We start from the raw sequence: 27,855 nt of genomic DNA, 5'->3' as shown, positions 1-27,855 counted from the left end.
TGCTTTTCCCATTCACACTGATGTTTACTGATATATATGAACACAGGACTATAGAACAATTCTGTGACCTCTTTTGAGAATCATTTGCAAAGAGTTGGGGGTCAAAATTTATAAGAATTTATAACTAAGAGTTTGGGTATGCTACTGATAAAAAGGAATACAAATCTAGGACTACTGTGGTTCAGCCCCCTGGCCCCCTTTTTTAGTTCAGACATTCACTAGGGAGACTTGGGAGGTTCTTAGGGCTTTGGCCCCTTTTTATGCAGAAAGACATTTGGATGTGTTTTCCTTTTGTCCACATTTTGATGCCAAGTTTTAAAACAGTAAGGTTGGAAGTAGTTTTTTCCCCAGTGTTCAGTGACAGACAGTAACAGAAGAGCGCTTATGCAGTGACTTCTTGTCAGAGTCATTATTCACAGGACCCCCCAGGGAGTGCTCCCCAGGGGCTCAGGCCGGTGATTGGCCACACCCCTCGGGGACCACTTCTGAAAAGGCACTGCTGCCAGCGAAGCAGGTGTAAGTCTTTACTACCTCACATTGTGTTTATGAATTACCAAGTCCTGTACTTGTGCAGCAATGTATTCCTTTAACTACTAATCTTTTTTAATCAGTTAAGAAAGAACAGTTGGATCTTAATTATACATCTGCTTTCTTCTAGATGGTTCAGAACTTTCAAGATGAGAGTTGTTTTTTATTCTCCACAGTAAAAGGTACTTTGAATGTGCGCACGTGTCTTGAAATGCTGGACTCATGGCAAACAGTGTGTGCCTACAGTCAGCAGTTGTCTTGTGTGCTCACTTTTGGAAGTGCTGGCTTTACTAATTTTAAGAAGGGAGTTTGAAAAATGAGTCGGGATAATATTTCTAGTGGTTGTAACGAAAATAAGTGGCAGTAAGGAAGAGGAGTCCAGCGTTCAGTGCTAGAAAGGCCCTGACCACCACGGGCTCCGTAGAGCTCCTCTTCCTGTGGGGAGGCAAACCAGAATTAGCACACAGACGCACATCTTAAGTGCCACGAAGGAAAGGGAAAGTGGGATGTTTATGGATTCCGGGATCTAGGTGGGGGACGTGAAGCTGTCAGGCAGGGCTTCTCCGAGGAGGGGTCATTAATGCTGAGATCTGAAGAGTGAGCAGGAGCCAATCACGTGAGGAGCATCCCGAGGCTGCGTGGGGCTGTTTGCTTGGAATATCTTTTTCCATCCCTTCAATTTCCAGTCTGTCTGACACATACAAAGTGAGTCTCTTGTAAGCAGCATGTAGATGGGTCATGTTTTTAAATCCATTCAGCTACCCAGTGTCTTTTTATTGGAGCATTTAATCTGTTTATATTTAAAGTAATTATTGATCAGTATGTACTTATTGCCATTTTGATCATTGGTTTTAGGTTATTTTTATAGCTATCCTCTGTAAAGAAGGGATTTTTAAATTCAAAATTATCATATGAGAAGACACTTAAAAACCTGGTGGGTTAAGATTTAAATCTAATCTTAGCACAAAAGCTGTACCTGAAGAGGAAGATGTCATGTGTCATCCTTGAAGGGAAAAGCACAAAACAGTGTTGAAATTATGATTTCACTTTGTGATTTCATAGTTAAAACAGCCTTGTAGGTACCTTTGTATGTGCCATCAAGGTACCTACAAGGCTGTTTTAACTATGAACTGGTTCATTTTATCTTTTACTTTCACATCTTTAGCTGGGTGCCCTTCTCAGTTTTTGTTCTTAAATATTTTACTCTACAAACTTATTTTCTAAAAAAGGAAATTCGTACTGTAATTTATAGTTGTGTCCTGTGAAAGTGGTGGACATTTCTGATGTCAGACATCACAGGATCTCTCTTCCGATCTCAGGGTTCTGTTTGTCAGATAGTTATGTCCTCATGAAGAAATTCATTCGTTCCTTGATGAATGCCTAAACTGCTTCTCCCAATTTCCTTAGAAACACCGGGCCATGAGGCAAAAGTAAAGATGGCCACAAGCACTCAGTTTATTTGCATCGTGTAGCTGGCCCGCCGTGGCACAGTGTTCCACCTGCTCTGCCTCCGCTTCCTGCCCCCTTGCTGACAGCATTTTTGTTTCTTGTCTTCATGCCCCCTCTGTCCCCACCCCACACCCCAACCTGGCAAGTGGTGTTGGGCGCAGAGTGCTGCTAGCAGCACAGGCCACACACCGAAAAGCAAAATGTCTATAAAGGGGATGTATGCACACGGTTGCCCTGGGGAAGAGGAGCTAGAGCAAGTTAATCAGCTTTTTTCCTGTAGGACTGTTAAAAGGTAACTTCTGAACTGGGGAAGGAGGTCGTAGATTTCTGAGCGTTTTCAGTTGGAAAAAGTCTTGATTTTCCTAAGCCTAGCTAAAAAAAACTAACTTCTCTTTCCTTTTTCTGCAGTTGAAAATAGTGGTGGTATCCACATAATTTTGAAGTGATGTCTTACGTAGTCTGAACTGTATTCAGTACCAAATAAAGTCACGCTTAAAAGTGTGTGAAGACTGAATCCAAGAAGTCTTGGGATTGGATTTTACTGTATGAAATGTTTCATATTGAAAACACAAGATGACCTTTCTAATGAGCTGTATGGGAGGCGAATCTCCTGTCACTGCCGTAGCCACGCATCCTCACGAGAGTCAGCACGTCGGACAGCACACGTGCAGCTCTGGGGGCCATGGTGCAGGCAGGGCTGCCTGCCTGCTTCCCTGGCAGAAGCCAGTAGATACAGTTCCTAGAAGCAGCCTTTGCTGTCTTTTTACACTGTATGCGGTTTGGAAATGAATGTAAAAACGTACTGTGGGCATTTACCTTTCTGTGCCAGTTTGGCTTTTATTGCCTGAACCTTCTGCTGACCTCTGGCAGAGCTGGGGGACAGTGCTGTGGTGGAGCCGGCATGGAATCTGTCTGCAGAGAGATGCGACGTGCCCCCACGGTAACTGGTGGTCAGGTAAGAGGCTCGGCACCTTCTCGGAAGAATCATGTCTAAGGGTGTACATCTGATGTAATCATGACAGATCGGGGAGGAGCCGAGCCGGGAAGACGGGCTGGAAACAAGCTGCATTATCAAGAGTACCTTGGTGAGAGGATCAGTGTAAATCCTAATAGGTACAAAGACTTTTGTGTTTTTGCTTTGTCACAGATTTATTGAAAAACTTCTTGCTCCTCCCATTTTTAGCATTTTGTTTCTGGTTTTCATTTTCGAAGCCCCATTACCTTTTAAAATTATGTGTTCTCTTTTTCTTCCATCCATGTCTTTGCCCTTCCTAGCCCAACCTGCACCATCCCATTTTTAAGGCCCTCCCCAGACATTGGAAATAGGTGACCTACGCAGCAGGGGAAAGTGTAGTTCCTGACTTGGCGTTAAGGGGTCTTCCTTATCAAGTTGAAATTCGTCTTCGAACACTAGACATCGTAAATCAAACACTAAATTGTACCATGAAAATTTCTTATACTTTTCAAATGTTAAGCTTTAGTACAATCATGGGTAAACATGCTGATGATTATTTAGAGGCTTTTGGTATACCACAAAATAGTTTCCTTTTCTGTTCAAAAAAACAAAAAACAAAAAAAAACCTCTTTCATAAAACCAAATGCTTGTCTGCCATTATACTTTTTAAAGGGAATCCACCATTTTTTTTGCAGTTTCCCCTACCATCTTTATTGCTTTCCTTTACCCCCAAGCCTTTCCCAAAATTCATCAGCGTTTTCGAGGCCTATCTGTAGCACACCCAATTTTTAACTTCAATTCCATTTTAATTACAGCATCTCTGTCCGTTTACCCAAGTGTCTTGGTTTTGAATGTATTATTTGATCCTTATCATTTTTCAGGCAGAAATAGGAATGAGTAATTTTGAGTTTAAAATCTCTCCCAGAGGATAAACTACTTCAGTGAGTAAAAGCTTTGACGTTTTATGTTTTATTCAAGCACTGTCTCTAAATATTTCCATCTTTGGTTTGAAAATATATCTATAACTCTTACAGACCCTAAAGCAGGAGAGCTTCCCTTTGTCCTTTGCTTTTGTATGACCACATATTTTCTTTACCAATCACTTGGGAAAGAAGCAAGCTTCTCTCCTAATTGTTTGAGTTTTGCTTGTCTATTTAGCATTCCTTTTTGAAACTCAAGATATATGGAACAATAAATGTCATTTAATGCTGTGTGCTATTTTGAATTCCTCATCGGGTTTTAGAAGTGGGGTAGAAATAACTAAAAGCTCATCAAACTTGAACGCATCCCAAGTGGTATTGAGCATTAGTCTGTCCCAGCGAAACAGGTTAAATTATGGCACCAGCAAATTTGCTACTTTGTTTTTTTAATAGTAGGATGTATACATTTCAGTATAATAAATGTTTTCCGATTGTTTTTGCAAATGTGTGTCTCATTTAAAATCCCAGTTCCTGCCAGTGTCACAAGTCATAGAATTGGGAGGTTCCCTGTGGATGTTGAGTAGGCAGCAATCCGAATGTTATGTAAGGTGAGGTCCCTGTGGTGTTTTCTCAAGAGGAAACCAGCCTGATTTTCTTATCAGAGGTTCATCTGTTTTGTAAATGAGGTCATGGGGTCATTGTGTCTTGGCTCAAAGGCGAAAATGTATAGAAGGCTCTGGTCATTTACATAAAATAGAAACTATAATTCACAATTGCTGAAGCATGTCTGTTATATGTTCTTTTATTTAAATAGCATACTGTATCAGTCATTTTTCTCCCCACACAGTGGTGCAAATGTATATTAATAACTCCTATGGTATACACAATTTTTAGACCAGCTAATACTGGAGTATATCATAAGGCAATGAAATCATCAGGACTTTAATGCTTATTCTGATAATCCTGTTGATTTATGGGGTTGTATATGTATCTGTTTTCCTGGAATGCAGTCAAGGCATTGTGTCCTAAAGCCTCCTGACGGTCCGTCTAATAGAAGTATGGTTAGTCATAGGAAAATAACATCTTGTTTTTGCAGTTTCACTTCAGCTTCTCAAGCGCTGGACTCCAGTTCAGGGAGTGGTTGCCAGGAAGGGTCGGCCACCATTACTGGAAGTTCACAATGAAGTGGTGGTGATGGTTCCTAATCTTAGTAAGTGTCACACACATGGACAGCAAGGGAGAAGCTCAATCAGTTTATCAGACACGAGCTAACATTGGAAGGTCTGAATTTGGAAAATGGTTTTGCTCAGATTTATCTGCCATGGATTATAGCAATAAAATCCTGACTTAAACATTGCAATGGTGTATTCATTTTTATGGGTCTAAAAGGTGCCAACACTTGATCTGAGTTTTAAGTGTATAAAACTTTTGAACAGTTCTGGTGTAACTTGATTTCTAAGATTTTAAAATAAACTTGGAAAAAATCACACCCATTCTACATGCATCCATTCATTATTTTTAATTGATTATATTATAGATAACTTAAGCCTTCATTCTGTTTAAAGTACCCCAAATTTTGAGATATGACATAATTTTTCTCCTATAACAAAATTGCATTGTGTGCTGTAGCAAATGCCAGAGCTTATAATTTCCAATCAGGCAACACAAACTCTGAGTTGATTTAGTTTAGTTTTTGGTCCCCAAAAGTATATGACAAGTTGACCAAGGTGAAGACCCTGCTCCACCCAGTTTAGAGTCCTTGTTTCTTTGGTGTCTCATGGAAACCTATTAACTTGCCTTCCACATAAGTCTCTACATATAAAACTATCAGGTATTATGAATTTGCAGTAGTCACTTTGATAAAGGTAGCTATTTAATCTTCAAAGTGGAAAAGTCCTGCTCATCAAAATGGAATTGTGAATTAGCCACTGTCTTAAGTATCTGGTAGAAAATCAATAGCTTATTCTTTGTGCTAACACTGATGGTCTTTCAGGAATGCTGACAAAGTCGAGGCAGAACTTTCGTACCTGGGAAGGCACCCACCTCGTAAGAAGTCAGGTTTCTTGCACGGTCCTGGCTGTCCTGAGGCCACTCTTGCCAGGTGTTTACTGACACAAGGCTTCGATCTGATTGTATCACAGCAGAATAAAGGTGAAAACTGTCACCAGAGTTACTGCAATCCCTAGAGAAGTCTTTTACCTGTAAATGCCTGTCCCAGTGGCGAATCAACAGATTTCGGTGACAGAAGAGAAGGCTGGGAAGACGCTTCTCTGGAGGAAGGGACACCTCATCACGCCTAGGGCCCTGGGCAGCTGCTGTCAGAGGATGACACAACACCTGCACAGCCGATGTCCACTTCCTCCCACTGCTGTTGGCGGCGTGACAGGCGCGAAGTAGGCATGGACTTTGACGTGAGGGAGCTGAGCCTGGACATAGAAAAACACGGAATAATCTTTACACTGGTATTTTTAGGATTAGAGGCATAATCCTAGAAAAGTCCATAGTTCTCCAGGCAGATTCTTCAAAAAAGAATTTCTGGGGTCACTAGAGCTACTCCTGTTGACAAAGGGAAACACTATTACTGCCCGAGGGAGTCACTAGCCTTGTATGCAAAGTGAGTGGCGTTCTTGACAGCCGTAGCATCCTGGTGCTGCTCTGGGGTATAAAGGCAAAGTCGTGCAAACTTAAAAGCGCGGTCAAGAAAACAATGTAGGTGAACTGTGTGGAGAAAGAAAGCCAGGTTCTATTTGTTTTCTATTAAGCCTTCTCACCTGGTGATTAGCCAGGACCATGTTCCACCTCCTGGTAATGACCTCAAGCCCCTTCTTGTAAGGGTGCTGATCACCAGACTATGTGGAACCCATTTGGGCAGCTGAACCTTCTAAGGTGGGGTCTAAAAAGGAAGTTGTGAAGACGCCTAAGGAGACACTTGTATACCAGACAAGTTTGCATAACCATTGGTTTAGCACAGAACATAGAAAATAGATGCTGATTCTTGATATGGTCTCCGCTTGCTTAGAAACTGCCAGGGGTGCCGACTCCCGCCCACACTTACTCGCATCCGCTTGATGCCGGTGCGTGTAACCTGCTGACAGTCGTACAGCTCAAGGCGCTCCAGCCCACGGCAGTTCTCCAAGTGCTCCAGGGCCACGTCGGTGATGAGGAGGCAGTTGTCCAGTTCCAGAACCCGCAGTCTCTCGTGGCCACAGGTGCTGTTGCTCAGGTGCAGGATTCCATCATCTGTGATGAGCTCACAGTGGGACAGACTCTGGAAAGGAAAAGAACACATGTTTACAAGACCTTCTCATTCCAAGGCTCATGGCCTCGGAGAAGCAGGGGAGCTGGCCTGTACAGTATCCCAGAGCAACCGTTTATGAACAGGAAGGTCAAACACAAAGCCTCGGGGCCCTTCAGCCACGGGTCTGCTAGAGAGCTGGGCAGTGGTTTCTCTCGCCTTTCTGACAAAAAAAGGAAATCAAAATTGCAGGGGACGGTCTGGGTCATGATGGCAACATAAGAGGATCTGAACTCATCTTTTGCCATGAACAGCCTACAGCTGCATACAGAACAAATTCCTCTGGGGCGGGGGACTAAAAACTGGCTGCGCAAGTCCACGCTGGGCGAGGGAGAGAAGGCCCACGGCAAAGCAGTAGGAGAGGCGAGGACAGCAATCCCGCCGTCGGCCCCTCTCCCAGTGCTGCGCCCTACAGCAAGAGGGAACTCAAAACCCACAGCGTCTCCCTGAGGAGTGCGGGGTTTCCGCCCTGCATTGGGCACTCCCAGTTCTGGAGACGTACACTTTAGAGACAAGCCCCCAGTGAGTGGATTAATCACTTATAGAGCTAGTATGATGGTTAAAGTCAAAATGAGTAAAAAAAAACAAAAAACAAAACACCTAAAATTACAATTAGGGAAATACAAAATAAAAAGATGTAAAATTGTAACATTGAAAACAATGTAGGCAGAGAGAGAGTAAAACTAGAACTTCAGAAGGTATTCAGACTTAATTGTCAATTTAAAATAGGCTGTTAGAAATTTAAGGTTGTCTTACATAAGCCTCATGGTAACTGCAATGAAATGTAGTAGATACACAAAAGACATAGAGAGGAATTTAAGCACACCACTAAAGTCATCAAATCATAAAGGAAGAGAGCAAAAGAAAAAAGGAACGAAGGGGAACCACAAAACAGCAAGAGAACAATTACCATAATGGAATAAGTATATTCCTATCAAGTGTAAAAGTATATTCCTATCAAGTGTAAAAAAAAAAAAAGTCTAAATTCTCTAATCGAAAGACAGACTATACAAGACCCATCTATATACTGTCTATAAGAAACTCACTTCAGATGTAAGAACACACACGCTGAGTGAGAGTGGTGAGGCTGAAAGTGAAGGGACAGAAAAAGATGGTCCACGCAAATAAAAAGCAACAGGGAGCTGGGGTAGCCATATTTATATCAGACAAAATAGACTTTAACACAAAGACTGTAATGAGAGACAAGGATATTACATAATGATAAAGGGGTCAATCCAACAAGAAGATATATCTGTAAATATTTATGCACCCAGCATAGGAGCACCTAAATACATAAAGCGAATATTAACATCTCAATGGAGAAATAGATCACAATACAATAACAGCAGGAGACTTAAATACCACACTTACCTCAATGGATATTAGACAAAAAAAGTAAGAAAACACCTTAAACATGTTAAATCAGATGGACTAACATATATACAGAACATTCTATCCAAAAGCAGCCTAATACACATTCTTCTCAAGTGTGCATGGCACATTCTCCAGCATAGATCATGTGTTATGCCACAAAACAAGTCTTAATAAATCTGAGTATCAAAATATCAAGCATCTTTTCTGACCACAATGGTATGAAACTAGACATCGATTAGAAGAAAACCCAAACATTCACGAATATGGAGATTAAACAACATGCTACTGAACTACCACTGGGTTAAGTCAGAAGGGAAATTTAAAAAAATACCTTGAGAAATGAAAATTGAAATGCAACACTCCAAAATGTATGGGAACTGTAAAAGCAGTTCTAAGACGGAAGTTGATAATGATAAATGCCTATTTCAAGACAAAAATCTCAAAACAACTTAAGGAACTAGAAAAAGAACAAATGAAGCCCCAAGTTATTTGAGGGAAGGAAATAAAGTTCACAGCAGAAATAGAGACTAAAAGGCAATAGAAAAGATCAATGAAACTGAGAGTTGGTTTGTTTGAAAGATAAACAAGAAAAAGTGGCTAAAATAAAATCAAATGGAAGTGGAGACATTACAAATGATACCACAGACATAAACACGCACACAGATATGAAATGTAAATCTAACACAACGATGGCCTCAATATTTTGAATTAGATTATGTCACATTACCTGGCATGATGAACAAGAAACTGAATGAAGTGGTAAGAACATGGGTCCCTATATTAGGCTCATGTCCTAAAATGAACACAGTAACATTTAGATAACCCTGCCTCCAAGTGAGCCCAAGTAATAGATTTCTGATACCCTTAACAGAAAGGAAACCCAGTCACTTGCTGTGGTGGGAGGGTCCTTTCATCGTAAGGGGCGAATAATGTCACAGAAACAGACTCACCAGGGCTTGCAGCTTAGGACAGTGAATGGAGAGCTGGATGAGTGTGCCATCAGTTATCTGGAGAGAGAGAGTTGTGTCAATGGGGCTTCTACACCATAATGTAAGACCTAATTCTGGCTTCTGAATGCAATAAAAAGAAGATGCAAAAGAGAGTTAAAATCTCATCTCGAGCACACTTGGGCTGGGAGCTCCACTCTTCACCAGCAACCTCAACTGTGCCCATTCCTGGAGACGCAAAGCTGTTCTTTGGTCTCCTCTGGAGCCCCAAGGGGGCCTAGTAACAGGAGACAAAGAGGAAGTGGGCAAGGTAGGTTCCCCAGGATTCTATGTAGTCACCTCATCAGTGGACATGCAAACTTATTTTTCTCTTGAGTTCTGTGAACATAAAAGAGTTTGTTGTTGTTGTTGTTAATGTTTGGCAAAAGATGGAGGTGTTCTGACCTCGGCTGCAGCTGTCTGATGACTGAGAACAGCCCAAAGTTTACACATCCCCAAGCCCTGACACCTATGCTAGGGCAGAGTGGGGCCAAAGAATAGCCAGCCAGAGCCTCGCTATGCCTGGCCGGCTGGCAGTGACTGAGGAACAGCCCTGCAGGACTGTCGGGGGTCCACTCACCAGGATGCATTCTTCAAGATCCATCTTCTCCAGATCATGGCAGTTCTGAAAGAGTCGGTAAGACATGCCTCACCACGCAGTCAGTGGTGAAGGCGACAGCAGCAGCGTGCCCTGTCCCTCTGAGTACTGGCCCAGTATCCGTGTTCTCTTTTATTAAGAAATGGACCTGTTCTGAAAATGACCCCGTGAGCTAGCACTTCCGAGCTGCTGCCCTCTGGATCACACTCACTTTGGAAACAGGACTAGGGCTTCCCTGGGCTGTGCTTCCTTCTCTCATTCTGGAAAGCTGGTGGCCTACACTTTCCATGTGGCTCACAGATATCAGCATGTAAATTTCAGCCATAGAATAGGTTCTGGGAGAGCATGGGGGTGCGGCCCTGAGCCACAGTATGGGCAGGTGAGGGCTGGGGTAGGAGGAAAAGTATATGAGCATCCCCCAAGAGGACATGGGGTCCTGGCAGCAGGCCAGAGGGGTCCCCCACGGTGGTCTGTGTTTGCAGGGCACAGCCCAATTAGGGGAGGCTGCTGAGGGGCTGGGCTGGGGTCTCCACACGAGGAAGGGCATCTCCTTCCAGGGCGAAGGCTCCTCTCGTGATCTCACCTGACCAAGTGGTCCTCTACAGGACCTCCCTAGCTTTCTGGCCACCTGGAAAAAATGCACAACACACCCTGAGGACTCTATTCTTCTTGGTGTCTGTCATCTGAAGGTACTTTTTTGCACACTCCAAAACTAGTTCAAGTCACTTTGAATGAGAGAAGTGAATTAGAGTTTGGTTTTATTTTTTAAAACGTCTGCCTTACCCGAGCCAAAAGTGTAAAGCCTGCATCAGTCAGATGGGAACATCGGGCAGCCTCCAGAATCCTGGGATAAAGAGACGGGGGTGGGGGGAGTAGCGACTGGTTACCAACAGAAACACGTGCTTTACGGAGCACAGGCTTGAGTTTATTCTGTTCCTTAACAGAATTAAGGTTCATATCCCTGGTGGTGGACAGTTTAGTACTCTCCTGTACATCCCTAAACGAACTAGATTAGGGTGACACGTTGTCCCTGGCCAATCTATCGGACAAAAGCTATCAACGCCGCCACTGCCTCCTCTGCCAACACCTACTCTGCCAGCTGGCGACCCTTTCCCCGCCGACAGGAAGCCCTCCCGTTCAGCCCGGCCACGCTCCGAGCTGCAAAGCAAAAGGCTGGCGCACTCACTGAAGTCTCGGGCAGTTCAAAGCCAGGGCTGTGAGAGAGGCGTCCGTGAGGTTGCCGCAGCCGGAAAGGCAGAGGGCCTGCAGCCGGTGGCAGCCCCTGCAAATCTGCACCACGCCCTCATCCGTGATGCGCTGGGGAAAACCAAAACGGGAAGGCACGTCAGAAGGCACCAACGGGACTGGGACGGGAACAGCAGAAAAACGGGATCTGCTGTGTGTCGATCAGTTTGCACTGCCAGCTACCAGCATTTCACCCTAGTAATTTAAATAAAACAAGGTGAAGTACGGGGCAGACATGTATTTACGTTATCTCTGCACGGCTTTAAAAATATGCTAGCATTACTAATACGGAGAGCGATATTTTAAAATTCCCTTTCCAGATTCATTTGACTTTTTTTCAGGAAAAATTCATAAAGTTGTATTGAAAGTCAGATTAAAGAAAGAGCTCATGAAACTTGCCTGATAAAGCGACCTACTAATTTTTTGGGTAAATTTCTACAGATTAATGCTTTCGATATCGACCATATAAATTATATATGTCTATGTCCTCAAATTATTAAATACACTAAAATTAAATCATTATTGATAAATGAACATTCAGAATAATATATTTACAACTACTAATTTATATAGAAATAAACATGCACATTTATATTACACTTCAATTCACCTGCCTTTGTGATCCTACATGGAGTTTAAGGTCCTATTTTTGAACAGTGCAGGCCTATAAGGTCAGTATGTGTCCAGAAGATAGTTTCTCTTTTATCTCCCACCATCAAGGACTCTAAAGATTAATGATTCATTCGCTCAATGCCGAATGCATGGGATTTCTCTTACTTTCCTCAAAATTTGTTTCCCTTTTGGCCCCATAGCTTCAACTCAGGGAGTTGAAGAAGGAACAATAGTTTTCACAGGCTAATGCTCTAACAAAAAATACACCCCGCTCTTGCATGTGCCCTTTATTTTTCAAAGCATTTTCCCATCTGTTATTTCTTTTTATTTACTGAGACAATATGAGAGACGGCATCATCCGGTTTATAAGTAAAAAACGACAACAACAAAAAGACACTGAGCCCTTACCCTGAATTGTTCAGGTCAGTGACAGCATTTCTAATATCTTAAAATAAACCAGGACCCCAATCTATATTACTGGTAGGGGAAATGTCGGTGGCCTTGTACTGGCCTTTTTGTTAGGATTGTTGTCCTTTCACCTTGTGGCAAATGGACAGATCATACAAGGACACAGGATGAGAAATTAGGGTGTGGCGATCGTCCCACCTGCCTGGGGTGCTACACAGTGGGGCCTGCAGCAGATTCCTGGGGGAGAGAACGTGGGATGGGGGTGCACACAGGGGGGCCTGTTACTTACTGAGCAGGACTGTAAGTTGAGGCTCACGAGTTCATGGCAGTAATTCTGAATGTGTTTTAGAGCTTCGTCTTCTAACTGAGAAGATAGACAAAACGAAAGAGGGATGGAACCAGGTGAGGGCAACAGCCAGCTCCCGGAGGAGGTGCCCACACCCAACCTCAGGTAAACAAGTGCATCGACCCCTGGCACCTGCGTGCAGCCCCTCAGCAGCAGGGCCTTCAGGCCTCGGCAGCCTCGCACCAGTGCCTCGACGCCGTCCTTCGTGATCTGGTCACACCAAGAGAGGTTCAGGTACTCCAGGCTGCGGCAGCCCTCGCTGAGAGAACAAGAAACAAAACCACACGGGTACGGCCTAGCCTATGGAGAGTTTATCATCCAGTTTGAGTCTAGTAAATCACGAGCAACTGAGGGGAGAGAGAACCTCTGTGACCCAAGTCACCTATTTCTGGCTCCGATGAGACCATTAGAGAGGTTTCAGATGCACCAAAATGTTCATAGCTTTGAATGCTTCTCTTGACCACAGACAACAGGTACTCACTCTTACCTGATCCCCTTTAAGGAGCTGTTTGTAATTGACACACAGGAGGTCAGATCCAGATGTTTCAGCTTGGAACAGAATCTGCTAAGGCTGTAACACGTGCTGAAAAAGAGCAGAGGCACTAAAGATATTTTCAACCATGTTTCCCTCCCCTGGCTCTCCCCATGGCCGGTTAGTCACCAAACTAGTTTGCATTACTTACCTGTCAGTGATCTTTGTGCACCCATTGAGGTTTAAATGTTCAATGTTTCGGCAGTTCTGTGCGAAGGTCCTAAAATGCGAAAACATCTTAAAACTCCCTGCAAGTTGCAGGGGCAGCCACTAGAGGGCGAGCGTGACCAAATGCATTTAGGACAGTGCTCCTCAGACTTAAACATTCATTTTATTGTGCAAAGAACACAGAACATGAGACCTATTCTCTTACCAAATTCACAAACGTACAATCTATTATTGTTGACTATAGGCACTAGTGCTTCTCAAACTTTAAGCTGCACATGAAACAGCTGGGGTTCCTGTCACAGCACAGATCCCGATGGTAAATCTAGGCAAATTACTTGATAGTCTGCACTTCTACGAAGCTCCCAAGTACTGTCAGTACTGCTACTCCAGGGACCACACTTTGCAAAGCAAAGCTCTTGACTGACTACGTATCAGCTGTAACTCTCCCTCACCTTGGTGGTCATCTAAGAATGGAAGCCTAGCTGCCTGTTAACTTCCCTCTACAGAAAAATCATTTGGAAGCAAGGGGCCAAATTTTTCCTGCATTGTGCCATGCTGCCACTTGGTTATCCTGGGGCCTTTCTGGAGAAACTGTCTCTGGCCACTGATAGGGTCAGTAGTTGATCAGTATCAAGAATTATCTACTTATTGGTGAAGACACCGAGTTATGAAGGGCAACTTCCTCGGTGATCTGTGGGTTAGTAGCACAAGGCCAGAGCAGAAAATTAAACATCCCTTACTCACCACTAACTGCTTAACATATTCAGCAAGGTCTGCATTTTCTTAAAATACAGCTTCAACCTAAATTATAGGATTCAGTCCTGATTCTTCCATGAAGTATCCAAATATCACCAAAAGCTGGTCTCAAACCAGATGTCACTCTCATCTACTCCTTCCCTGCTATGGTGCAGGGAAGAGAACCAGGCTGGAGCCTCCTCCCTGAGTTGAAGCTATGGGGCCAAAATTCTGACCAAGGCAGTTAGAGTTATCAGAAAAGAGTGAACTTCACAAAGACAGAACTTCAGAGATCTGCAAAGGGTTCTCCTTAAGAATTCAGCAGAATACTGATCAGAGCATGCACGGGAGGGAACTACCCAAAGCCAGAGAAAAGATCAGCGAAAAGCATTATCGAGGGAACAACGGCCAGAGCTCAACCAGGGCCAAGAATAGTGCCCATCCCCACCAGCCAGCGATGAAAAACATCACAATTCATGGGGCACTGGGTAGAGTACTGAGAAAGATCTTGCTTCAGGAGTGAAGTATAATTAGCCCTAGACTAAACACTATTTGACTCAACCTAACAATTTTAAAAACAAAATCTGAAGGAAAGCATGTCCAAGTAACTCAACTGTGTTTTGGAACAAAACTTCAGCATATTTACAGGAATACAAAAACATTTGCACCTGAAGTAAAATTTAAAATGCCTGGCATTGAACAAAAAATTACCATGCATTCAAAGGAAAATATATCCATAATGAGGAGAAAATTCACTCTATCAAAGCTGACCCAGAACTGACACAGATATTAGAAACAGCAAACAATGGCATTAAAAGGTATTACAACTATGTTCTAATACAGTTCTATGAAGCTAAAGATTAAACATGTTATAAAACATGTTATATAGTGACATGTAATATATTTTTTAAAGCCCCAACTTAAACTTTTAAATATGGTTGAGATGAAAATTTACTGGATCAGATTAACAGCAGATAAGACAATGTGAAAGAAATTATTGGTGAACTTGAAGACTCAGCAATAGAAACTATCCAAAATGAAACATGATACAAAACAAAAGAACACCGCACGAATGTGAGACAGCTTCAAGCAGCCTAATATACATGTGACTAAAGTCCCTGACTACGAGGAGATGGAGAAAGGGGAAACATCTGAAAAAATAATGGCCAAAATTTTTCTAAAATTTCAGAAAGTTATAAACCTGGAGATCTAAGAAACTTAAATTCCAAGGATGAGAAACATAAAAAAATATAAAAATACACAGACAAAACCAAAATTATAGACAAAGAATTCAATACATCTCTCTCAATATTTGATCAAGAAGTCAGAAAATCAGTAAAGATATAGAAGACTTTATCGACACTCTGAACCAATTTGACCTAACCAGTATAGAACACTGTATCCAACAACAGCAGAATACACGTTCTTCTCAATTGCACATGGAACAATTACCAAGATAGACCATATTCTTGACCAAAGAAACAAGTGTCAATAAGGATTCAAGTCATAAAAGTATATTCTCTGATCATAATGGAATTAATTAGTAACCTATAACATAAAAATCTGGAAAATGCATATATATTTGGAAAAGAAGTAATACTCTTCTAAATAACCCATGGGTCAAAGAAGAAATCAAAAGGGAAACAGAATGCATTTTGAACTGAAAATGCAAACAGCAGTAGAATTTCTGAAGTGCTACTGTCAGTACTTCAGGAGAAATTTTATAGCATCGACCCACACTAGCAAAGAAAAAAGGTCTCAAATCAATTACCTCAGCTCTTACTCTTAAGAAACTAGAAAAAAAGAAGACCATATGAAATGCGAAATAAACAAAAGAAAGTAAGTAATAATGATCAGAGTAGAAATCAATGAAGTAAAAAACAGAAAAACAGTAAAACATCAATGAAATCCAAAGCTAGTTCTTTGAAAAGATCTACAAAACTAAGAAACAGCCAGAGACATCAGGGGGAAAAAATAGCAAAAATTCACAATCTCAGAGAAATTTACTCATTTTTGCTCTTTTTAAAAATGCACTATTATTAATGTCAATTAAAAATTCAAAGAATATATAAATTTCGATAGGCACTGTACAATCATTGTAACTTTTTTAGACAATTACTTCCATAAAATGAAAAAAAAAACCAATATCAGGAATTAAGAGGAGATATCACTGCAGATTTTACAAATATTAAAATGTTAGAGGGCATTATAAACAACTTTGCCAATAAATTCAAAAATTCAAGATGAAATGACAAAACTTTTGAAAGACAAAAACTACACTGAACCTAACTCAAGAAGAAACAGAAAACCTGAACAGTTGTATATATATTAAAGAAATAAAATTTTTAGTTTAAAACTTTCCACAAAAGAAACATACAGACCCAGATGGCCTCAATGGTGAATTCTACCAGCTATGTAAGAAAATATATATATATAGTACATAAACTCTACCAAAAAACTGAAGAGGAAGAAACACCTCCCAATTCATTCTATAAGACCAGTAGTATTACCTTGATACCTAAACCAGACAAAAAATATCACAAGAAAATAAAAGCATAAAACAATACCCCTTATGAAGATAGAAGTATAAAAAAAAAATGAACAAAATTTTGGCAAATAGCATCCAACAATATGTAAAACATATAATACATGACAACTCAAGCAGAGTTTATCCAAGAGATGGAAGGTTGGTTTAACATTCAAAAATCAACCAATGTAATCGACCATACTAACAAAGTAAGAAGAACCATATGATCATCTAAAAGATGCAGAAAAAGCATCTGACAAAAATCTAACATCTATTCTCAAAACAAAACTCCTAGCAAACTAGTAAATAGAAGGAAATTTCCCTAATTTGATGATCATCAAATAATCTATAGCTAACATCATACTTAATGCTTTCTAAGACTGAGAACTGACTAGAGTGTCTATTTTCACCCCTTTTATTTAACACTGTACTAGAGAGTCTAGCCAGTAGAAAAGGCATTGATTAGAAACAAAGAACTATCTTCATTTATAGGTAAAATGATTGTCTACAAAAAAGCTACTAAAACTAAGTTAGTCTATTAAAGTTGCAGGATAAAAGATCAATGTACAAAAGTAGTATTTCTATTTACTAACAATAAACAACTGAAAATTGAAAGTAAAAAATACCATTTACTATAACATTTCATTAAACTTAGGGTTAAATATGACAAAAGATGTGTACAACCTGTACACTGAAAACTATAAAACATGCTTAGAGGAATTTTAAAACACCTATATATGTGGAGAGAGATACCATGTGCATGGGATGGAAGACTCAGTGCTATTAAAAGTCAATTCTCCCCAAATTGATCTATGGATTCAACACTATCCTAATCAAGATTCTACTAAGCTTTTCTGTAGAAATTGATACAGTGGTTATATAATTTACATGGCAATGCAATGGATCTAGAAGAGTCAAAACAACTTTGAAAAAGAACAAAGTTGGAAGATCAATATTGCCTGATTTCAAGACTTACTATAAAGCTACAGTTATCAAGACAGTGTGGTTTGGTATAAAGACAGATCAATGGAAAATATAGACAGCACACTAATAGTCCCTATTATTCGGATGACTGCTTTTCAACGAAGGACAAAGGCAGTCCACTGGAGAAAGGACTGGCATTTCTGCATTTGCTGCTAGAACAACAGGACATCACGGGTCAAAAAAAAAGAATTTCCACCTATACCTCGCATCGTATACAAAAATCGACTCAAAATACAACATAGATCTAAACTACAAAACTAGAAACACAGGAGAAACTCTTTATGACCTTTTGTTAAGCAAAGATCTCACATATAACACCAAAGCATCATTCATAAAAGAAAAAAAAATGATAAACTGAACTTCATTAAAATTAAACACTTCTCTTCAAAAGACAGTTAAGAAAGTAAAAAGAGATGCCACAGGCTGGGGGAAAATATTTGCAAAACACAAATCTGATAAAGGACTTGTAGCCAGAACATAGAGAACTCTTAAAATTCATTATAAGACAAAAATCTAAAAAAAAAAAAAAAAAAAATGGCAAAACATTTGATCAGACATTTCAGCAAACATATGGATAGCAAAAATCACATGAAAGGATGCTCAACACCATTAGTTATCAGAGAAATCCAAATTAATACCACAATGAGATACCACTACACACATCTATTAGAATGGCTAAAATTAAAAAGACCGACCTACCAAGTGCTGGTGGCAAGGATGTGGAGGAACCAGGAGTATCACGCACTTCTGGTGGGAATGTAAAATGTACAGTCCTTTTGGGAAACAGTCTGGAAGTTTCTTGAAAGTTAAACATGTACCTACCAAATGATCTAGCCTTTCCTCTCTTATGTATTCACCCAAGAGAAATGAAAACATATGACATACAAAGTCTTGTACACAGATGTTCATAGCAGCTTTATATGTAACGGCTGAAAAGTGGAAAGAATCCAAACATTCATAAATGGATGAATGAATAAACTGTAATACATTTGTCAATGGACTACTACGCAGCAATAAAAAGGAACAGACTATTGATACACACAACGACACGAATGAATCGCAAAACAATTATGATTATTCAAAGAGTCCAGGCCAAAAAAAAAAGAGTACATACTATATAGTTAAATATAAAATTTTAGAAAATGCAAACTAACCTATAGTGACAGAAAGCAAATGAATAGATGGATGCCTAGAGATGGAGCAAAGACGGGGTGGGTGGAAGGGAGAAATTAAAGGCACATGAGGAAATTTTGTGGGACCCATGTTCATTACCTTGATTACAGTGTTGGTTTCATGGCTATATACATACATCAAAATTTGTCAAATTGTACACTTCATGTCAGTTTATTGTATCTCAATTATATCAAAATAAAGTTGTTAAAAATCCATAGGACTTAATATCTAATGACAGAGTAGGAGTTACAGAGAATACATATGCAAGATCCATTACTACTGAGATTTTAATCTATTTTGATTACTACTGTATTTTGATTACTACTGTATCTAAATCAGTGTCCGGAACAGTAGGGGTTCGGTAAACATTTATAAATGAAAAGTCCCCTCCCCTCAAAACAACAGTAAACACACAAGGGTAGAGTTCTAGAATCTGCCAAGACTGATTCTAAGTGATTATAATGAAAAACTGGAGGCACTGACAAAATTCTTTGAGTCATAATTCTGATTATGCTTATTATTTCTCACAACAATCTGGTCTCACATATTAAAATGTATATATATTAATATAGATTTCTGCTCTAAAACCTATGGTAAACCAATGGACATTCTTAGCCTTATAGGAGTTTTTCTAGTATTTATGGCTTTATTCCAATTGCCAAGATAAAAATATATTTCTATGATATTCCTCATTGACAATGTACATCTTCACATTTATTCGTTTATTTTAGGTGAGGCTACCCTTGGTTGACCTCACAGACTGCAAGGACCTTCTCAGTTTACAATCCCTTATTTTTTATTTTTTACGCCTACAACACCTGGTTTCGCATTTAATTTCCTTAATGGAACCACTATGAGACTTATGTTCACTATTCTAAATTATCTAAGGACCTACTTGGTACTTTTAAGCTTCCTGTTAAAATAGAATCAATCTATTCTACTGGTTTATAAAGCTTTTGAAGTAGCAGAAAATTTGGTCTGATGATCTGAATTTCTTGATGTAAAAAACAAATCACTGTTCTATAACATTCAAAGGAAGTGTTTTCATCCTTAAAAGATGCTGTGAATCAATTTTCTTAGCAATGGTGTACCAGACATTTCAATTACAAATTCTACTGTCTTCAATCACTATTAAGTTGTACATTCTTACTGGACGTTTGCAATAGATATATTCCATAGTAACGCTTAGTCTGCAAGAGACGAAGCCTTTTTGAAGGTTCTAGGGGGTAATGTGTACAAGGTAGCCAAACTCAAACAATACTAGAAGCCACAATGATAAGGACATAAAGGTTTTAATTGTGTCTTGTCTCCAGAAAAGCTCAAAGCACATCTTAACATTGGACTAATGACATTTCCAATAAGTAATAGCTACTCAGTAAGAAGAGAACATTTGGTTTGGTTGGATAGAATATATTGCTAACCATAATAAAATGAATGCGATAATCACATTCCATTATGAGTAAGTGAAATTCCAGGTTATGCTAAGGAAGGTTTTGAAAGAATGATTTTGTTAATTAGTATAATTAATATTAAAAGGTGGTCACGATTATGAGAAGAAAACTAGGAAGATGGAAAAGTGAAGACAAGAACAGAAGAGAGGGGAACTAATGCTATAATATTCCTGCGTGCCAGGCACTTCATACGTGTTATTTCACATGATACTCCTGACATTCCCATGTAGGTGCTGGAACCGCCTTTACTCTGCAGGAGAATGGACGCTCAGCGAGGCAAAATAATTCATCCCAAGGTCACATCCCTAACAACAACAGTGCTCAGTTTCTAACCCAGGCCTATCGACCCCAAAGTCATGGTCCTCTCATTATCACTCCACACAAAATACCATAGAAAGAATTTAGCAGAAGTAAAGCATGTAATATGCTTGGTCTATTTGCTGATGAAAATGTCAGCTGCCAGCTACCATGACAGAGTGAGTCGCCCTGATTTCACTTACTTCAAGGAGGGATCCCCAACGCCAATGCAGCCTCGCAAGCTGAGCTTCCTCAGGAATCCTCCGCATCGCTTTGAGATATTTTCCACCACTCGACCCTTGAATCAAGAAAGTTGGAAAGAAATCTTGTCTTTCATGCTGCTTATTTAACAGCATAGAAACCTGAAATTTAGGAACTGAATATGTTTTTTCCGAGTATAGTAGAAGATACTCTGGAACACTCCTCTAGCACCCCACTTTTGTGCCCGATGCATAAAGGGGTTGCAAGCATTGAACAATGTTTTCAGTTAAAGTAATGAGTATTAAAAAAAAAAAAAAGTACGCTACTTTTTGAAAGCCTTAACCCAGGGCTCAGAGCTACTCTACCAATTACAAGACTTCTGACATCAGCTGTGGGAACAATGACTGCTGAGCAGAGATCTAAAGCAACTTTGCTTTAAAAAAGAAATTCTATTTTAGCTAAGCATTACCATTCTAGAAGTTTGAAAATATATCATAAAAGCTCCCCCTTGTCCTCCTTAGCAATCACCTATTTAAACACATTTGCGTTGAAAGAGGAACTTTGGCTGGGTACCGGCAGATAGAGGAGGAAAAAAGAAAATGAACATTGATTAAGCGCTTTCACTTTTTCAGACACAATTTTAACACTTTTTTGTAGCTATCATGGCTCATTTCACATTTGCAACAACCACATGGACTCCACAATGGAGGTAAGGAAGAACATGTCTGGATCCCTTAGACGTCCCCTAGTATTAGCATGCCCTGGGACTCCCATTTTCAATGGAAACTACAAGCCAATTCAGGCAGGACTGCTGATGGCCCATACACTTTGGGAATGAGAGTCTGGGTCCCTGCACCAGGAGAAGAACCAGGACCACCAGAAGTACTTGCTGAAGACAAAGGGAATACAGAATGGGTAGCGGAAGAAGGTAGTTATAAATACTAACTATGACCATGGGACCAGTTATGGAAATGAAAACTACAACTGTCATGGGTATTTTCTCCCTGTTTTGTTATAAATATGCGAGTTTGTATATATAGAAAGCAAATATATTTGTTTTCTTTCCCCTTTCGTTCCCTTATCATGTACTATAAGATGTACTGACTTTATATTATAGTATTCAAGTTTTGTAAATTCTATATCATAGTACCTAAGGCACAGAATATCAAGGAGAAGAGTGAGCATCACTCAAGGACTTTACCGTCTGAAGAAGGAGGCAAAGTGGTTTTGATTATGCATCAGATAGTTGTATTAAGTTGAACGAAATTATAACTTTGTTATTGTTTAGAGATTAAGCATGGTTTAAGGAGATGCATATGGGTGCCAAGCTGATAAGGAATGATCTTGTGATGAATGAACTGACTGGGATACAGGGTGCCCAGACATTTGGCCAAACATTATTCTAGGTGTGTCCGTGAGGGTTTTCCTGGATGAGATTAACATTTGAATCAGCAGAGTAAAGCCGATGGCCCACCCTCGTGTGAGTGGGCCTCATCCAACCAACTGGAGACCTGACTCAAACAAGGCTGAGGGAACTCCTTCCACCTGACCACTTGAGCTGGACATTGGTCTTTTCTGTCTTTGGACTTGTACTGAAACATAAGCTCTTCCTGGGTCTCGAATCTGCCAGCTTTCAGACTGGAACTTATACCACCAGCTCTGCTGGTTCACAGGCCACCAGAGTTGGACTGGAGCTACACACTGGCTCTCCTGGGCGTCTGGCTTGCCGATGCCAGATCTTGGGACTTCTCAATTTCCATAATCACATGACCCAATTCCTTATAACAAATCTCTCTATATCTATACACACATATCTTATTGATTCTATATCTCTGGAGAATCCTGACTAATACAGATTGGATCCATTACCTTCATTTAGCAAATAACAACATTAAATAATTAAATTACCAAGGTTACACATTAGTGAGTAGCAGAGATAGCGTTCTAACAGGTTTACCTGACCCTGTGTACTCTGCACAGCTACTCCCTCCACAAGGAGGAAACACTGAAAAGTGCCATTTTGTTATTTATTTATTTGTTTATTTTATTTTTTAGGTGAGGCAACCCTTGATTGACCTCACGCATTGCAAGAATCTTGTTAGTTTACAATCCCTTATTTTTTTAATTTTTTACACCTACAGGCCCTGCTCTTCCTAGGTGGTCTCCCATCCAAGTACTAACCAGGCCCAACCCTGCTTAACTCCCGAGATAAGACAGGATTGGGCTTGTGCAGAATAACATGGCCATAGACTTGTTTGTTTTTTAATACTACTATTCTTACTTTATAAAATTGCAATCTGGGCACTGAACTGTAAGCACTAAGAATTCATAGGACATATCAAATCGTAGGATCACAGGATCAGAACTCACACCTACTATTACCTGGCTAACATCTTACTTAAGTTAAAAATCTAAACTTTGATATTGCTAGTGGCTTTATTTATGTTTTCTTGAGTATTGCCTAAGTTAATAAAAATTCCTGCTGGAATTTTTCAAACAAAATTCCAGACAATTGTAAAATAAACTGCTGTCATTACGGGGGGGGAGGGGATTATGACTTGGAAATACAAGATAAATATTTAAGTAAACAGCAAAAACAAAACACAACTACACACCAGTGTCTACAAATGGAACACACTGTATATTTTTCTTCATTTCAAGTTAGTTGCACTTATATAAGCTTTTTATTCTTCCTTTCTTTGGAGTAAAAGTTTTTGTATTAGAATAAAAAAATTAGTCAGAATTTTCTGCTCCATTGTTTCCAACTAAGAGGAAAAAATGAGGAAATCCTTTCTAACTGCAAAATTCAAGTCTATGTATATTATCTATCAGATAGTATGTTGGGGTATGCAGGGCTTTAGAGAAAAATAAGACCTAAATGGAGAGACCCTTGGAGTTATGATTTTTAGATTAACATACTACTTGGTTATTTGTCATTTTTGGACTGGCCGCATCTTTAATAACCATGAAGACACTGCTAACAAAATGTCCAACTTTTAAAGGCATGGAAAATGCACAAACATCAGGGAAACGCTCAGGAAAGGGTAATGCTAAAGGAAAGGCATAATGCACACTTGTCATCTGGATGATTTTGCTTCTTCTTTGAAATGTAACAGTCATGTAATTGACTGTTCAAGGTATCTATATTCTCTTACTAAGTGAGTGACCTTGGGTAAGTTACTCAAACTTTCTGAGCCACAGTTCCTTCAATATGGCGTTTTTGAGAGAATTAAGTGACAATATATATAAAGTGCTTGGAGTAGCGCCAGGCACACAGTATTTATTAGTATATTAACCCTGATCCTTGGCATCTCTCTTCCCTCAACATATCTAAAAATCACCACTTTTGTCCCAAAGAAGTGAATTTGAAGCCATCTGTTTATCCATGGAATGGTTCCCAGTGACTACCTGGAGGGTCCAGTTTAGAGACTGTGGGAGGCCCCAACACTTGGTTCATAATCAACCTAGATTCAAGGTGCTGGCTCCAAAGGGGACCTAAGCAGTATTAGAGTAGATTGAAATCCTGGTGCCAACAATTACATGTAATTCTTTACGTAGCTGGTGAACCATGTGCTATCCTCTTGTCTAGTGGAAGTAGTCTTAGGTATTTCTGCAATGTGTTTATATAGCTGCAGTCAACAGTCAGCTCAAATTCTGAAATCAAATAATGCACAAGACAGTGATATTTAGTTGAAATAGTATTTGTTCATCTGAATTTAAAAGTTTTTAAAGTACCTTCCAAAAAGTTGAATGCTTGAAAAAATCATCAAAGAAAACTGAGGAGACAAAAGGAACCACATAAAAAGAAAAAAATTCTCTTGCAAAAAATGTTTTTAAAACAATGGCTCTCCTTTGGCCAGTAAAAATAACTACAATTTTTGGAATTTAATGAACAAAGATCTAGAGATTATCAGTGTGAAGGGGACTCACATGTCAGCATGTTTGGGCAGGGCACTGTTGCAATCATGGCTATTAAGTCTGGAAAGAGCATTGAAGAACTCCTAATTCAGGGACCACAGTCCAAGCCAGGAACTAGAGCTTATCTTTCCAGGATAGGTGTGAAGCCCTGAAGTCCCCATGCCCTTCCACGCTCAGAGCACTACGACCAACTGTAGGAGACCTGTGCTCAGCCCCACCTACTGCAGGTGCTCTGCTCACTGGTTTGAGGAGGGACCAGAGGCAGCAAGTAACCTAGAGAAGGAGGTAGAAGGCCTTTACGACTGGCCGTTAATTCTTCTAGGTAACACCAAGTTAAATAACCCACAGGAAATTGTTTGGGCCCATCCTACTTTTAAATACATCCATTTCCTTATCCATTAAAAAATACATAAAATATATACTTTGGTAAAAATATGGGATAAACATGCTGCATATATAATGGAATTAAAATGCAATTCCATTGCTGTAACTGAGCTGGCTAAACTAGAAATAAGATTTTACTAACGTTGGGTAGGTAATAAACTTCAGAACCTCCAGATCCTTAAAACAGCTAGAAATTACTATATGCAGTGCTCTTTTTTACTTCCCTCTTTTTGGTTAGAAATTGGTATTTAATATTACAGTTGTTCTAAAATAAGCTTTTCTCATTTGGTCAGGTTTGCCACTCTCAAATGGAGATACACACACTTCCAGATAGATCCACCAGAATCCTGGAATTATAAAAGGTTTTAAAGACTATTTTATAGATAAAAAGACTGAGGCACCAGGAGATCATGCAGCTCAAGGGGCTGAACTGGAAGGCCCTTGGTGACACCTCCAGCCTCACTCCTGGGCCCATGCTCCTGGCTGCTTCTCCATTCTTGGTGATGAACTAGGATTCTCAGTGGATCTTTCAGATCAACAAATATTTGTCAACAGTCTCCTAAGGTCAAGGCATTGAACCAAGTGTTAATGATGTTGCTATGAGGCTTTAAAAAGCTGAGTGGCAGGACATGAACTAGGGAAAAAGATAATCTGTTACTGATACAGAGCAAAAAGTAAAATACAAGCAAAATTTCAGCCTTAATATATACATATACCTTCCAGGTTTTTTTCCTCTCTATTCTACCTTGGCACCTCAAATTTAAATGCGGCAAGATAAAAAGGAAAGAGTTAACAGTTCACTTATCTTTTTAAAAAGTCTTTTGTCTAAGACAAGGTTAACTTACCTCTACATCCGTTTGAAAGTTAAAAAGATCTATTCTTTGCCAGTTGCTTCCATCCAGGGCTAAGATGTTCCAAGCCTGGGAGGAGGAAATAAAGGAGGAGAAATTGGGGTGAAAGAGATACATTTGTTAAGACTGTTAAAGTCTTTTTTTTTTTTTTTTTTTGGCAATGCAACCCTTGGTTGACCTCACAGATTGCAAGGAACTTGTCAGTTTACTATGCTTTATTTTTTATTTTTTATGCCTACAGCACCTGGTCTTCTAAGGTGGTCTCCTATCCAAGTACTAACCAGGTTCGACCCTGCTTAGCTTCCAAGATCAGATGAGCTCGGGCTTGTTTAGGGTAGCAAGGCCATAGACAGAGACTGTAAAAATCTTGATTGGACCTTCATCTTTTCAAACTTTTATCCTTGAAATACATTAAGTAATCAAATATGGAATTATGATAACATTGTGTTCTGTTAAGTATAAAGTATGACATTTTAATTTTTAAATGTCTACTGGAAATACGACTCATCCTCATGCTAATAAAATTTGATATTTACTCATGAGAAATCTGGTTAATACTCTACCTTGGAAATCTGTGCACATCGGCACAAAGTTACTATATCCAAGAAGGAAAATATTCTAGGAAGAAAGGCAAAAAACACAAAAAGGAGATGGTGTTAACATTTCAAGATATTTGTAACTTGAAAGATAAAATCTAATGCACCTTCTGGATACAAGTTATTTCAAGATTCTTCAATTTGCAATACACAAGTGTGCCATAATTTTACATCATTACTATGAAATATTAAATGCACATTCCCAAGCTGTTTTAAACACACTACACAAATTCCCTTAAAACAGAACTCATTAAAGTTTTATTTCCCTTGTTCTAAGGCATGGACATGGCACAGCAGATCATAACTTGTTCTGTTCAAAGACCAACTTTCCAATCTCCCAGACACTGAGCCTGGTGAGTGCGAAATCCTTCTAATTCTCATGCCCCTAACACATGGGGCAAACCCCTCTTTTGGCAGTAAATGCAGGTTCAGATGCCTGAGCCTCAATTAACATGGCCAAGAGAAGTTCGATGAAAAAACCCATTTGATTTTGATGTATCTGTTCAAAGTACAGAAAGATGGAGCTCACTAGCTGGCAAGGTCTATAAATGAGCAGGGGTTTTTTTTGTTTTGTTTTTGTTTCTGTTGTTTTTGGTGAGCAAAAGCCAAGAAGCCACAGAAGACAGGAAAGATGGGGAGTAAAGAAAAACAGAGAGAAGCACACAAAAGCTTAGTTATCATTGGTAATGCCCCTAAAGGAAGCAGTTGCTGTCATGGCTGGGGTCTGAGTCAGGTCCCGACATTGACATTCCGACAGTGGAAGAGATTAGTTGCTGATGATGGCAAAGTGGCAAACAGCTGTGTGTGCCTCAGCGCTGTGCAGTGACAGCTAAAAACAAAGAGCTTTTCCATGAGAAGAAGGGTAGATGGGCATGAGGTAAGGGGCAATAATAGGATCTCAAGTTTCATTGTCCTGGAAGGTAGATATGAGAGTCTGCGCCTGTGTGTGTGGAAGGGGGAGAAGGGTGAAAGGCCAAATAGCCACCTATAAACACTTCAAAATTCTTCGAAGGGAACAGTCAGTGGTGAGCTGAAAATCAATGGGCTCTGGGAAGAACAGCAAAAAACCAGCAGAGCGCTGTACACTGCAATGCACCCACAAGCAGCACGAGGCTAGCGTGAGCACAGGTAGCATTCCCCAACACAGGCTGCAACCATTTTCTAGTGAAAGGCAAAGGCAGCAGCAGAAGGGCTATACCAGCCTTAGAAGAGTCAAGGGAACTTAGTGCACAGAAAAATGCTGGTGGCTGAAAATGTGGACTTAAATATATATGTAAACGTATTTCAGGGTGTCTGCACACCTACAGTGCCTCTAGGGGAAT

The 27,855-nt window shown here is 40.0% G+C and overlaps 2 protein-coding genes and 1 pseudogene across 10 annotated transcripts in view; 1 reads left to right on the top strand and 2 right to left on the bottom strand.

Moving 5' to 3' along the window:
• The window catches only part of UBP1 (upstream binding protein 1), a 50,386-nt gene extending 46,030 nt beyond the window's left edge, over nucleotides 1–4,356 (top strand). For 2 of the 5 annotated variants that reach the window (XM_016158793.2, XM_016158791.2), the window contains 2 exons: nucleotides 659–710; nucleotides 2,386–4,356. In XM_016158793.2, the coding sequence (XP_016014279.1) occupies nucleotides 659–710; nucleotides 2,386–2,423 (90 nt within the window). In that variant the 3' untranslated portion in view covers nucleotides 2,424–4,356. The other 3 variants (XM_036218554.1, XM_016158790.2, XR_004950313.1) reach the window with 2 other exon arrangements.
• Nucleotides 4,357–4,638: 282 nt separating this feature from the next.
• The window catches only part of FBXL2 (F-box and leucine rich repeat protein 2), a 56,089-nt gene continuing 32,872 nt past the window's right edge, over nucleotides 4,639–27,855 (bottom strand). For 2 of the 5 annotated variants that reach the window (XM_036218556.1, XM_036218558.1), the window contains exons 4-15: nucleotides 25,932–26,006; nucleotides 20,787–20,881; nucleotides 13,400–13,468; nucleotides 13,204–13,299; nucleotides 12,849–12,975; nucleotides 12,660–12,734; nucleotides 11,292–11,422; nucleotides 10,889–10,949; nucleotides 10,088–10,132; nucleotides 9,472–9,528; nucleotides 6,908–7,120; nucleotides 4,639–6,278 (exon numbers count right to left, since the gene is read on the bottom strand). In XM_036218556.1, coding sequence (XP_036074449.1) covers nucleotides 6,171–6,278; nucleotides 6,908–7,120; nucleotides 9,472–9,528; nucleotides 10,088–10,132; nucleotides 10,889–10,949; nucleotides 11,292–11,422; nucleotides 12,660–12,734; nucleotides 12,849–12,975; nucleotides 13,204–13,299; nucleotides 13,400–13,468; nucleotides 20,787–20,881; nucleotides 25,932–26,006 — 1,152 coding nt within the window. In that variant the 3' untranslated portion in view covers nucleotides 4,639–6,170. Of the gene's footprint in view, nucleotides 6,279–6,907; nucleotides 7,121–9,471; nucleotides 9,529–10,087; nucleotides 10,133–10,888; nucleotides 10,950–11,291; nucleotides 11,423–12,659; nucleotides 12,735–12,848; nucleotides 12,976–13,203; nucleotides 13,319–13,399; nucleotides 13,469–20,786; nucleotides 20,882–25,931; nucleotides 26,007–26,500; nucleotides 26,556–27,855 lie in introns of those variants that run through there. The other 3 variants (XR_004950314.1, XM_016158794.2, XM_036218559.1) reach the window with 3 other exon arrangements.
• Nucleotides 26,170–26,288, bottom strand: LOC118602095 (annotated as a pseudogene).

Source organism: Rousettus aegyptiacus, unplaced genomic scaffold, assembly GCF_014176215.1.
Source record: "Rousettus aegyptiacus isolate mRouAeg1 unplaced genomic scaffold, mRouAeg1.p scaffold_m13_p_4, whole genome shotgun sequence".
NCBI lineage: Eukaryota > Metazoa > Chordata > Mammalia > Chiroptera > Pteropodidae > Rousettus > Rousettus aegyptiacus.
This window is presented reverse-complemented; position numbering and strand designations above follow the sequence as displayed.